Source organism: Lactuca saligna, chromosome 1, assembly GCF_052625555.1.
Source record: "Lactuca saligna cultivar CGN05327 chromosome 1, ASM5262555v1, whole genome shotgun sequence".
Taxonomy (NCBI): Eukaryota; Viridiplantae; Streptophyta; class Magnoliopsida; order Asterales; family Asteraceae; genus Lactuca; species Lactuca saligna.
Genome location: NC_136417.1, coordinates 99031131 through 99042953, shown reverse-complemented (window position 1 = coordinate 99042953; position 11823 = coordinate 99031131). Strand labels below are relative to the sequence as shown.

The 11823-nt window shown below is 35.7% G+C and overlaps 1 protein-coding gene across 1 annotated transcript; it reads left to right on the top strand.

The window, feature by feature from the left end:
• Positions 1–344: 344 nt before the first annotated feature.
• On the top strand, positions 345–4695 carry IQD21 (IQ-domain 21). The gene is made up of 5 exons (XM_078990635.1): positions 345–561; positions 644–759; positions 1470–1781; positions 2748–3071; positions 3964–4695. Exons 2-5 carry the CDS (start codon positions 682–684, stop codon positions 4576–4578), a joined length of 1329 nt encoding a protein of 442 aa, XP_078846761.1. The 5' UTR covers positions 345–561; positions 644–681; the 3' UTR covers positions 4579–4695.
• Positions 4696–11823: the final 7128 nt, after the last annotated feature.

Genomic DNA, 11823 nt, shown 5'->3' with positions numbered 1-11823 from the left:
ATAATTGTCAATGTATGCATGTATAAATATCATTCTGGTTACAAATAACCTAAATGTAGATATTTCAATTTGTTGACAATGACAACATATTAAGAAAAAAAAAATTAAAATATACTAGTTATATATCAAAGTAATATTATAATACATATTTATTATTCTAAATATCGTCCCAACTTAAATAAATAAATAAAAAATCTAATCTCATTTTCTTAATAATGTAATTCTTATTCTTAGTCACCTTGGGGAAACATGTGGGACATAGAAGTGTTGAGGAGTGTATGTGAAGCGTAGACCGTAGTTTCGAGAAAGTGTATGAGTAGCAATTAGCTTCAAAACCTACCCACCCGTGACAACGATTAATAAACCAACGCCATTTCCGCGCCTAGCAGTTACTACTTCCTCCCTCTCTCTCTCTCTCTCTCTCTCTCTCTCTCTCTCTTATCATCATCACCATTTTCTGCTACGGTTTTCATTTTCACATGGAATGGATCAATAACTTCTACAACAACACCAAAAAGCAGATCAATCCATAATACGACTAAAGATTCATCTTCCTTCAAGGTTTCATTACTGGCTTCTGTTTTTTCTGTATGTAACTTGATGGAATTAGCGTTTAATGTCTGTGAAAAGCTTCTTTCTGTAGATTGAAACGATTGCTAAGTGATCTGTTTCCGTGTTGAAATGGGGAAGAAAGGGAGTGGTTGGTTTTCGTCTGTGAAAAAGGTGTTCAAGCCTTCAAACAAAGATCTCAATGAGAAGGTTAGTTTTTGTTAGATTTCTGGAATTCAGTTTGTATACACGTAAACTGTTCAATGATGAACTGAAACGTAAAAAATGTTGACAAAAAAAGCATATGTCAGTCCGTATTTTGGTTCTCCTGAACAGTTTTTGTTCGTTTTGTACCATGAATGTCGTCTTATGTGGTGCAAATTTAGGAACAGTAGTTGTAGATTTTGTTAAAAACATATTTTATTTTGTTTTGGAATGATGATTAGTTTGATCTGTTCATGAATTTCGATCTGATTAAATATGTGCGACAATTGCGAGGAAACATAAATGTAATGCTAGCTTTGATCCAATTTCACTAGGGGTTAAACACATAGTTAGGTGTTGAATTAAATTTATACTTGCTTTTTGTGCAATCCATTTCTATCATTAATCATGTGATCTTTGTCCTTTTGGCTTTTCTTGGAGGTTCCATATTTACTACTATCATGAATGGTCCCCCTACCTTTTACACTGTGCAATTTGGCCCAGCAATTTGTGAAATTTTATGAGATATAACCATCATGCCACCTATAATATTATGCCACCTATAATATCACAATCAACTATGTCCCTAGATCATGTGCTTCTTATGTTTCATCACAATCACATATGATTCTTAAATCTAAATCTCGATTCTTGCATACATTAGTGAAATTTGTTAAATTTATTTTGGAAATTAACCAATTTATGAGCAATTATAGAATGGTTTTCGCAAGGAGAATGTGGTGGATAAACATCAAGAAGACAAGCCCGAGGTTGTGTCTTTTGAGCATTTTCCAGCAGAGAGTTCACCGGATGTCACCAATGAGGAAAGTGATGGTGATCGGTTGTCTCAGGCGGGTGATGATCAGGATCATGCTATTGCGGTGGCGGTGGCCACTGCTGCCGCCGCGGAGGCGGCGGTTGCTGCTGCTCAGGCGGCAGCTAAAGTTGTTCGTCTCGCCGGTTATGGCCGCCGGTCTAAGGAAGAAAGAGCTGCTATCCTCATACAATCATACTATAGAGGATATCTAGTAAGTATACTCCTTCCACAAATTAATTTTCTGCTAGATTTAAAAGGTTAAATGCAATGAAATTTTCACTCCTATAATATGGTAAATTTAAAAAGTATAAAAATTTTAAAAATGCAACACTATAAGTGGGTAAAAACTTCAAAGTCTAATGCCTTAAGCAGAAAGAAAATTGAAAGTAGAATGTTGTTATAAAAAGAAGTGAATGTAAGATACTATAATACACAAATAAATCAAAGTACATTGTTATTTCTTGTGTTTATACTGATTCGAAAACCTTCATTATTTCTTGAATTGGGTATAATATATATATAACCTTCCTTCCCAAATAAAGAAACAAAACATTTTGTTTTGGTTATTATTAGGTTTTCAACAAAATTCCAGAAATTACCTCTTTTCCATTTATTGATTATTGATAGCATTTATTTCAATCAACAAATTCCTATATCTTGACAAGCTTAAGGGTATTTTATATATTTGATTAATAGTCAAAACACTTTGTAAAACAAAAATTCAATTCCATTTCATGCTTCTTTTGTTTTTGGGTGTGGGAACGCTATATATGATTGGGGTACATGAAAGAAATAGTAACATACTTTCATTGATTTGTTTTGTTATAACATACTACTTTCATTTTCTCCTATTCCAGCATTACTTTGAAAATTTTACCAAATTATAGCAATGTTTCATCAAAATATAAAACAATTTTCATAGCTATAATTGGGGAAATTTATCATATTATAATGTCATAACACGAAAAAAAAAAAAAAAAAAAAAAATCAAAAGTACAACGCCAAAATTTGATATGTTTTTCATAGTACTATGACTTGATAGAAAAAAAAATTTGTAATGTGCAATGTTGTAATAAATAGAAATGAAATCATGATGCTATTATTTAGAAAGAAATAAAAATAAGTTGATATTTCTTGCATTCAGCCTTAAATAAAAGTACATTGTTATTTCATGTAGGCTAGACGTGCATTACGAGCATTAAAGGGACTAGTGAGGTTACAAGCCCTAGTAAGGGGCCATAACGTACGAAAACAAGCTCAAATGACAATGCGGTGTATGCAAGCCTTGGTGCGTGTGCAAGCAAGAGTGCGGGCACGTAGACTTGAATTAACACATGAAAAGCTCCAAAAGAAAGTTGGGAAAGATGAAAAGTTGATAGTGTCACCAAAAACACGAGAAAACATAAATGAGAGCATTGAAAAGATTAAAGAAACTGCTTTGAGAAAACATGATGCCGAAATGAAAAGAGAAAGGGCTCTTGCATATGCGTTCGCATACCAGGTTCGTGTAGGTATTAATGTTTTGAGTATTTGATGAAAGGATAAAATTCAAAAAAAAAAATATCATGTGTGTTTACCACTGAATCGATTTGACTACTTTGAGAAAACCATTTCATCAGTTACCCGGTTTTAAAAAAGTTATAGAAAAAATAATAATAAATAAATAAATAAATAACAAACTTTCACCATTTTTATTGATTGAGCTATTTAATTGTGTTTTACGAATTAAAACGTTGTATTCTTTTACTATTAAATAAAAACATTTCCATAGTTACCCAATTTATAAAATATTAAAATATTGAAAAACATTAACGTATTTTTACCATTTTATTAGTTTAGCTAGTTAGTTAAGTTATATATTTCAGTATATATTTTACTTTAATTTTCATGCTTAACTAATTTTAGAAAAGGCTATAATGCAACAAAGCACAATGTTTTTTCATCATTTTATGTTATTGGATTAGCTAGTTAACTAGGTTCTATAGTAAATAAATCATTATATATGTTTTTTCATCATTTTATTTTATTAGATTGGCTAGTTAACTAGGTTCTATGGTAAAATAAATCATTATATATTTTGGATTGATTAAAAAATTCATTTTCCCGGAGACCTACTTTGAAAAGTTTAAAATATAGAAAAACATAACATTTTTTCACCGCTTTATCGCTTTAACTATTGTTAAACTATATTATGTTTTTATAGTATTGTTTCTTAATATCAATCCGCGTAACCACCAAATATGGTTTTTTAAATAGTTAAAAAGATAATTAGGTAACTGCCTAAATTGATGACACAATAAAATACAAGTTTTGTTTCCCCTGTAATTAGCCATTTACTGAAAGAAATAACCATACATATATCTTACTAAGATTATTATATTTTGAAATAACAGCAAGAGAAACAACAACAACAACAACATTTCATACCATCAGAAAGCGATAACACGATATCTTATCCCAATGATCATGAAAAACAACAATGGGGATGGAACTGGCTCGAAAGTTGGATGGCATCACAACCCTACCAAGGCCATCCAATAGGGACCCATGATGGGTCCCACTTAACCCAACCCACAAGCGACAATATATCAGTTAAAACAGTTGAAATGGACCTAGTCACACCAGTGAGTTCCGAATACATCACTACAGGCCGACTCAGTGGTGAAACGGTCGACTCAGCCCAACACTCTCAGTCTCGACGCCAGTCGGGATCAGACATGGTCCCTAGCTATATGGCCCCAACCCAATCAGCTAAAGCCAAGGTTCGAGCCCAAAACTCAGGAAAAAACAAAGGTCAGCCCATTAAAAAAGGGTTGGCCTTTGATACATCAAGTTCTGGGGGCATTTTTCAGGTCCCTAGAAGTCCGAGCCCAAACCTTAAAGGATATGGCAATGGGGCTAATGGTGTTCGAGCTCAGTCTAAATGGTCAACAGGTTATAGCCCGGATTCGAGTGGAGGTGATGATGGGTCAATGGGTCGTTATGGGTGGAGACACCATTTTGGATGATGATGATGTTATAGTGATGGTAATAATAGTGATTGTGTGATATTATTTCCCTTTTAAAAGTTGTTAATATACGTTTACCTGTGGACACTTTTAATTATATAATTATGTTTTTTTTTTTTTTTTGGCTAAAACCGGATCTATTTGTTATTGTTAAATTGTATGAGATTTTGGTTTATGCAGGTCGTTTAATTGTAGGTTATCAACTAATTGTTTTAAAAAGTGCAAGTGGTTTAAAATGTTAATATTAGTAGGTGTGACACTCATATATTATATGGGTTTAATTAAAAAAAACAAATATAAAATTTTAACAATTTGAAAAGTTGAATTTATAAAAAAATGAAAAAAATTTGAATTATTAAAATTAATGACACTTTAATGTATTGAATACATTACGTATATAAACTCTTTCTAATAAATACTTTACATATATGTTATCTTAAATATTAAATGTGGAATTTTAATTTAATAAAATAAACAATACAATAAAATGGCAAATGGAAAATATAAATTTTAAAAATTCAAGAAAATTTCATGTGTCTAAATGAATGAGAAGAAGACATGTGGTAAAAAATCTTCATTTATTTTAGGAGATTTGAAGCGTACTCATTAAATTGCTACTAATTTTGTAATCATTGAAAAAATTAAAGTCGTAATTTCATGTCTATTTATAATAAGGATAATGATTTTAAATGTAACTTATTTTTTGTTTTACTGAGTTTTTTTTTTTTTTTCAATATTTTTCCATTGAACATGTTTACCTATTCAAAAAACATCCTTATGAGTTGGGGAAATTGACACTATAGCACAACAAAGTTTTGGCTTTGTCCCGGATTTGTCAGCCAAGTGTTTTTTTTTTTTTTTTTTTTGCCTACTTTGTCCCTCGACTTTAAAATTACCGGTCAATTACGTCATTTTAAGCAAGGGAGCCAAATGAACCGGTTACTTTGCTTACGTGTTAATTAGAAAAATGAATAAAAAGAAAATCGAAGGTCACGATAGCAATTCCACATAATTATCAAGTAATGGGACGAATCGAGTGTAAATGAGAGGAACTTAAGTTCAACTATTAGTTGTTTTCGTTAGCAGTACTCCAAACCCTCGGGCCATGTGACAACCGTCAAATTCTGATCAAGTCAAAGTCAAATAAAGTAACCAGGTCAAACCAGTCAACTCATCTAACCCTTGTATATTACGGTTTGTATTATGTTACTATTATACAACTCACTATTTTAATAAGAAGTTATCACTTGGAAAGTTCATTTGTTCAGAAATTCTAAACCCTAATCGGGGTAAGTGATGAAACTATTCGATAAAACATTATTCTATACCCCTCGGTGGCATGTAACCATCATAACGAAGCTTAACGGGGTGTACGAACCTTGTGTTGCGAAGCTAAACATCCAAAAAGGTCACAAACAAAGTCTCTCTCAATCTTTCTTTATCAATCTCTCTCCCCCAAATCTCCCTCAACTTTTTATAGTCATATGGGTCATCCCGACCCTTAACTTGGCCAAAATCACTCAAAATGGGAAGAAAACTTGAAAAACAGCCCTTAAGGACCGAAACCCTAATTAGAACCGAAGCCCCCTATAGGAACCGAAACTAGGTTAAGAACCGAGCCATAGGGACCGAACCTGCCAAGGCTGAAACTACCTTCAAGACAGAGCCTCGGTCCATTTAGCTTCCTTCCTACTTTCAGATCCGAGCCTTGCTTCCTTCTCGAGTTTGCATGCGAGCCTCACCTTCGGTTCCTCCTCCCCACTATCGGTCCTCACCTTCTAAAGGACAGAACCTCCGTCCTTCATCCGGATTTTCGTAGATTCGCAACTTTTACCAGGTTTTCGATCACTTTCGCGTTTTAAGCCCATTTTTCATTATTTTCACGCAGGATTTTCACTCAAACTCATATTTTGTCCTATAAGACCCTAAATATTCATAATTTAAACACATTTTCAGGGAAATCTTTATTTAAGAATAAAATCTAGTGGGTAAGATATTGAGGTGAAGTCTTGACTTTACCTTTAAGTTATGACACAAGCAATCCCTCACACCCACTCCATGGCCATGCCCAGTCACTATTCATCAGTATTCAGTCAATGATTTGTCATTTCACCCTCTTTCTCCAACACATGAGGGTGATCAAGGCTAAAATTTTGACCTCATCGTCCATATTCCACACACTTTCATCAAGGATCAAACCCATTTCACCCTCACCCTCTCTCTCTCTCTCTCTCTCACTTTTCTCTCTCTAAAAACTCGAACTTGAAGGCTATTCTTGAGAATTTCCCTCTAAGTTTGGTAAGCAACTTCATCCTACATTTATTTATCCTTCATCCTTTCACTCAAATCATGGATTCCTTACACAAGTATCACCATGTTTGTTATTAGATCTTCGAATCCTCAAGTATCTCTCAAGTGTTCTTGACTTGGTAACTCCTTTTCTTCAACATCCATCTACTAAAATCTCCCACGGTGAGTTCATACCCCACATTTTCATGTTTTCTTCATGTTTTATGGGGAGAATACAAGTTAAAACACCAACAACATAACTAAATTCAAACATCAGTTGTCAACAGAGAGTAAATCGTCATTGATGAACTGTGTTGGACATCTTAAACATTTTAGTTTTCAAAATTGTATTAGTTGCACATAGTTTAGGTTTATACCTTTAAAATGACTACTTGCACATTTCCATACGATTTTTCTTCAATTTATGGTGATTTTTACAAAACTGCCTATCGACGTAGCTACGAATTCGAACTTATCTGTGAATATGAGCATTTTCACACCAGTTAGTGCTTCTAAAAATCAAAATAAAATTTTTGAACAAACTATACACATTTTCTAAACTCTCAGAGCCTAAGGATCTGGTTTTCAATCTCGTATGATTTTTCTGTGATTTTTCTAAATCAGTGCAGAAATGGTAAAAACAAACTTAGAAATTACAATTTTATTAACACTTTGTAACATGTTAAGCAAAGTGTAAATTTTGGATGGCTTCATATTTTGCATGTATTTTCTGTTGGGATATAATTATATTATAGAAAAATGATCACTAAATTGTAAGAACTCCTTTTTATTACAATTAATCCATTATGAGGCATGATAAAGAAAGTATTGTTTTGATATATATTCTACTTACACAGAAAATGAATACTACACATTACAAACATTTGAATAAACTATAATAGGTATAGTTTATGTTGCATATACATTACGAAAGAATACATTTCTACAAAGAGGGGTTTTCATTTTCACATTACGTCAATCTATTAATGAATAAACTTGTGAGGCATTCGCTTCGTGTTACTTCCAAAGTAGTGCAACAAAAGTCCTGTAATTATAACCATAATCTCTTGTAGGTAAAACGTGAAAGTTGTGTATAGATCTATATTAGGTCTGACAAACCCACACCTTAGTTGCATGCAACAGCTAGACCAGTAGGTCCGGGTGACAAATGTCATTAACATTCCGACGCCTGAAGAACACCGTATACAAGGCCGACTAAGTTATAGTATGGTTATAATAACTCACATGGGGTATTAACCAAAACATAAGATTTACGGGAGTTCCATTTAAACTAACAAGTTTATGTCGATTTAAACTTACATGATTTTCAATTTTATATGGAAAAGTACTAGTACATTATTAGTCTTGGCATTTAAGACTACAATACATTTTAAAAAGGAAAAATACTGGATTTTTCTGGAACAAACATTACTTTTACAAGAAAGGATTTCAACATTTCATTCAAAAGCTTATGAACTCACCAACTTAATTGTTGACACTTTTTCAAATCTACTTGTATTCTCAGGGAATTAGTAAAACATGTAATTGGCCGCTTTTGAGGATGGAACGCTAAGGCATCAAACATTGTATTTTTGTCAACATAATGTAACTAATTTAGAAACTTGTAAACTTATACTATGATGTAGTTTTTTCAATTATATTTATGTTGGTTGTTTGTACTTTGAGCACTATGGTACTCGTTGTTGTGATACTATATATGAAGTCCTCCACCCACAGATGTTTCTGCCATATTAGGTTTGGGGGTGTGACATATTGATATTAAAGCATTGTTTATAGTGAAATTAGTATATCAAACCACATAAGATATACAAACTATAAATGCATTGGGACTAAAAGTATCTGATTAAACATTTTTCAAATAACTATACATTTGGAAATGAAATAGTCTTTATAAAAAGTATAAGTACGTACATGCATGCCGCTATACTAGCACATCTAGGATAAATCACGAAAAGTAATATAAAAATGGATGATTTGTACACTAACATTATGCCTCGGGGTATGTAATCAAGTCTTGGAGGAATATAGTCTGATCAGCTACATTCTTCTGAGAAGTAACTAGCATATGTTGGGGGATAGTTGTTGTGGGAAACCAATCCATTAGCCTACCAACCCTCTACAAGAACCGCAATTAGAAACAAACAAATATTTAAAATACTATAGGAGAATTTTATGTTACTAAGAGTACGAAAATACTTTTTTACTACGAGCCTCTTACACCCCTATTCTTGTACAGACGGCATGGCCGTATTCCATCTACCTGGAGACCCGTACTTCCCTAATGAGGGAAACGCGGGGTGGATCGAGGCAAAACTTGAAGAGATGATCAAGGAGGATCCTGAAGAAGACCCTAAAGAGGACCCGGAGGAAGAAGAAGAGGATGAAGAAGTAAAAGAATAAGAAATGGAGGAAGAAGAAAAGGAGGGTCTCGAAGTATATGACCCTCCCCTGCACATGCTCCTGCACGGGACTACCCAGGACCGACTCCCCAATGAGGAACAAGCTTGAAATTGTGGAGCCAAGAACAAGGCCAACCCTACCCGTACGACAACAGAGGTTTCTACAACCTCGACAAGGGAGGCTCGGTCGACAGGTCCATCCCTGTCGTCTTCCACCGTATCGCCTGACACGATCAGCGGATCCGGGCATCCGCCAATCAGATTTTAAGGGTGGTGTGACTGCGGAGGTCACGACAGCCTGTTTTCGGCACCTGAACCAGGATCACAACCACACCAAGAATCGCACCGAGGTCTTGCAATGGGATGCTGCCCTCACTCAGAGTGGAGTTCGAGAGTACCGACAACGCCAGGCCGAGATGGAGAGACGACTGACGGAAATGGAGCGTCAGACAGCCAAGGATATGGAGGAAATTAGGGCAATGCGGGCACTCATAGCCACCTTGCAGGGACCACCAGATGCCATACGCCACGAGTAGTGCTTACACTACTCACATTTTGTTATAAACTAGGTTTACGAGTATGTGTTAGTGCTACTCTTTCTTTCAAGTAGGTCGACCCTGCGTCTAAGTGATTACACTATTCGAAGGGTTGTTATGCTGTTAAAATTTTCTTCTATATTGATGTAATGTAGACCTCCTATGAGGTCAAATTTTCTTAAGCAATATGTACTAAACTTATATCAATGAAATTGACTTTCATTTTATTTTGTTGGATATTTGGCATGGGAACTCATAACTTGATGATACAAACAAATTGAAAATGATGACTCTAAAATTCTCAAGGTGTACCTCGAGGTTACGTGTAATTAAGGGGCGAATGACTTAGAAATGGTGAGTCTGCCTTAGGACCTATCCCTTGTTTGGTTTTGGATTTAGGACAGACTCATTAGGTTCAACGGTTTATCAAAACTTAATTACATGCTACTGGCGTACGTCGAGTGAAAATTTCGGAGTGGATCAAGCACAAGGTAGAACACAAGTATTCGGTTGAGTCACTATTACTAAATGCATAAGTTTATTTGTATAAAGTTTATTTATGAATTGCTTGCAATTACTGTGAAGTTGGGACATAATACTGATAATGTAGCACAAATGGCACTCGACTCACCCCTACTATTAAAGACTTACCAAGGTTTTTGTTAATTTTTGGAAAAATTATGCCATGGAAAAATCCCAGACCTAATCGCAATGATCCACCCTCTCTTCCACCGTCTCCAGCACCACCTCCGTAATTTGACCCTGCCATGTTTCAAGTTGTTGTAACAGCAGCAGTAGCGGCTGCAATGTCGCAAATAGGTACGAACGGTGCTAGTGGTTCTGGATCTAGTGCTACGTATTCTAGTCACGGGTATAGTACGGGGCGCACGAAAGAATGCTCCTACAAAGATTTCACGAATGGCAAACCTAATTCTTTCAGTGGAAATGGGGGCGTCGTCACCCTAATGCAATGGTTCAAGAGGACCGAAGCAGATTTCGAAATCTGTGCTTGCCCCGAAACAAGCAAAGTCAAGTATGCGACATTCACTTTCACCAGTAGAGCTCTCACGTGGTGGAATGGCCAAGTTAAGTCACTTACTCCCACAGTGGCTAACTCCGTAAGCTGGGAAGACCTGAAAGCTTTGATGCTAAAGGAGTATTACCCGAGGGGCGAGGTGCAAAAGCTGGAAGTAGAACTTTGGAATCTCGAGATGTCGGGCACTGACCTTCAAACTTATACTATCTGATTCAATGACCTAGCACTCCTTTGTCTGGCAATGGTCACTCCAGAAAGGAAGAAATTGGAGCTATACCTCTGGGGATTATCATCCCAGACTCAAGATAGGGTGTTGGCCTCAAGACTCGCTACTTTTGATAGTGCTAAGGAATTGGGACAACAACTTATCGATCATAGGGCTGACTATGGTACTGTGATCACCGCCCCTGATCAACCAAGAGGGGGAAGAAATAAAAGGAAATTCTGGAATAACAAAAGGAAACATTCGGGACCAGACTCAGCCAAGAAGCAACATATAGTTGTTGTTCGTGGTGCTACCACTCCTGCCACCCTAACACCATTAAAGCAATATGCTGGAACCCTTCCCAAGTGAAACAACTGCAACAAGAAGGGGCATATTGCTTGATTCTGTAGAGCGCCATCCCAACCCATCACTCAAGTCACCAACACCGGGGCAAGTCGAGCCTGCTATGGCTGAGGAGAAGCGGGGCATTTCAAAATAGATTTCCCAATGGTGAAAAACGCCAATGTTGGGGGTGCAGGAAGAGTCCTAGCTATAGAACACGGAGAAGCAGTCAAGGATCCCACGGTGGTTACCGGTACATTCCTCCTCAATAACTCATATGCATGCATACTTTTCAATATTGGGGCAGAAAGGAGTTTCGTGAGCCACCAATACAAACATTTACTTAAACAAAATCCCAAATCACTAAAAGATTCATACTTCACTGAAATGGCAAACGAGAAAGCAGAGTGTACTAGT

Excerpts from the sequence above, each read along its gene's own strand:
- IQD21 (XM_078990635.1), top strand. The coding sequence starts at position 682 with ATGGGGAAGAAAGGGAGTGGTTGGTTTTCGTCTGTGAAAAAGGTGTTC. Across the intron at positions 760-1,469 it reads ACAAAGATCTCAATGAGAAG|AATGGTTTTCGCAAGGAGAA; the intron begins GTTAGTTTTTGT and ends GAGCAATTATAG. Across the intron at positions 1,782-2,747 it reads CATACTATAGAGGATATCTA|GCTAGACGTGCATTACGAGC; the intron begins GTAAGTATACTC and ends TATTTCATGTAG.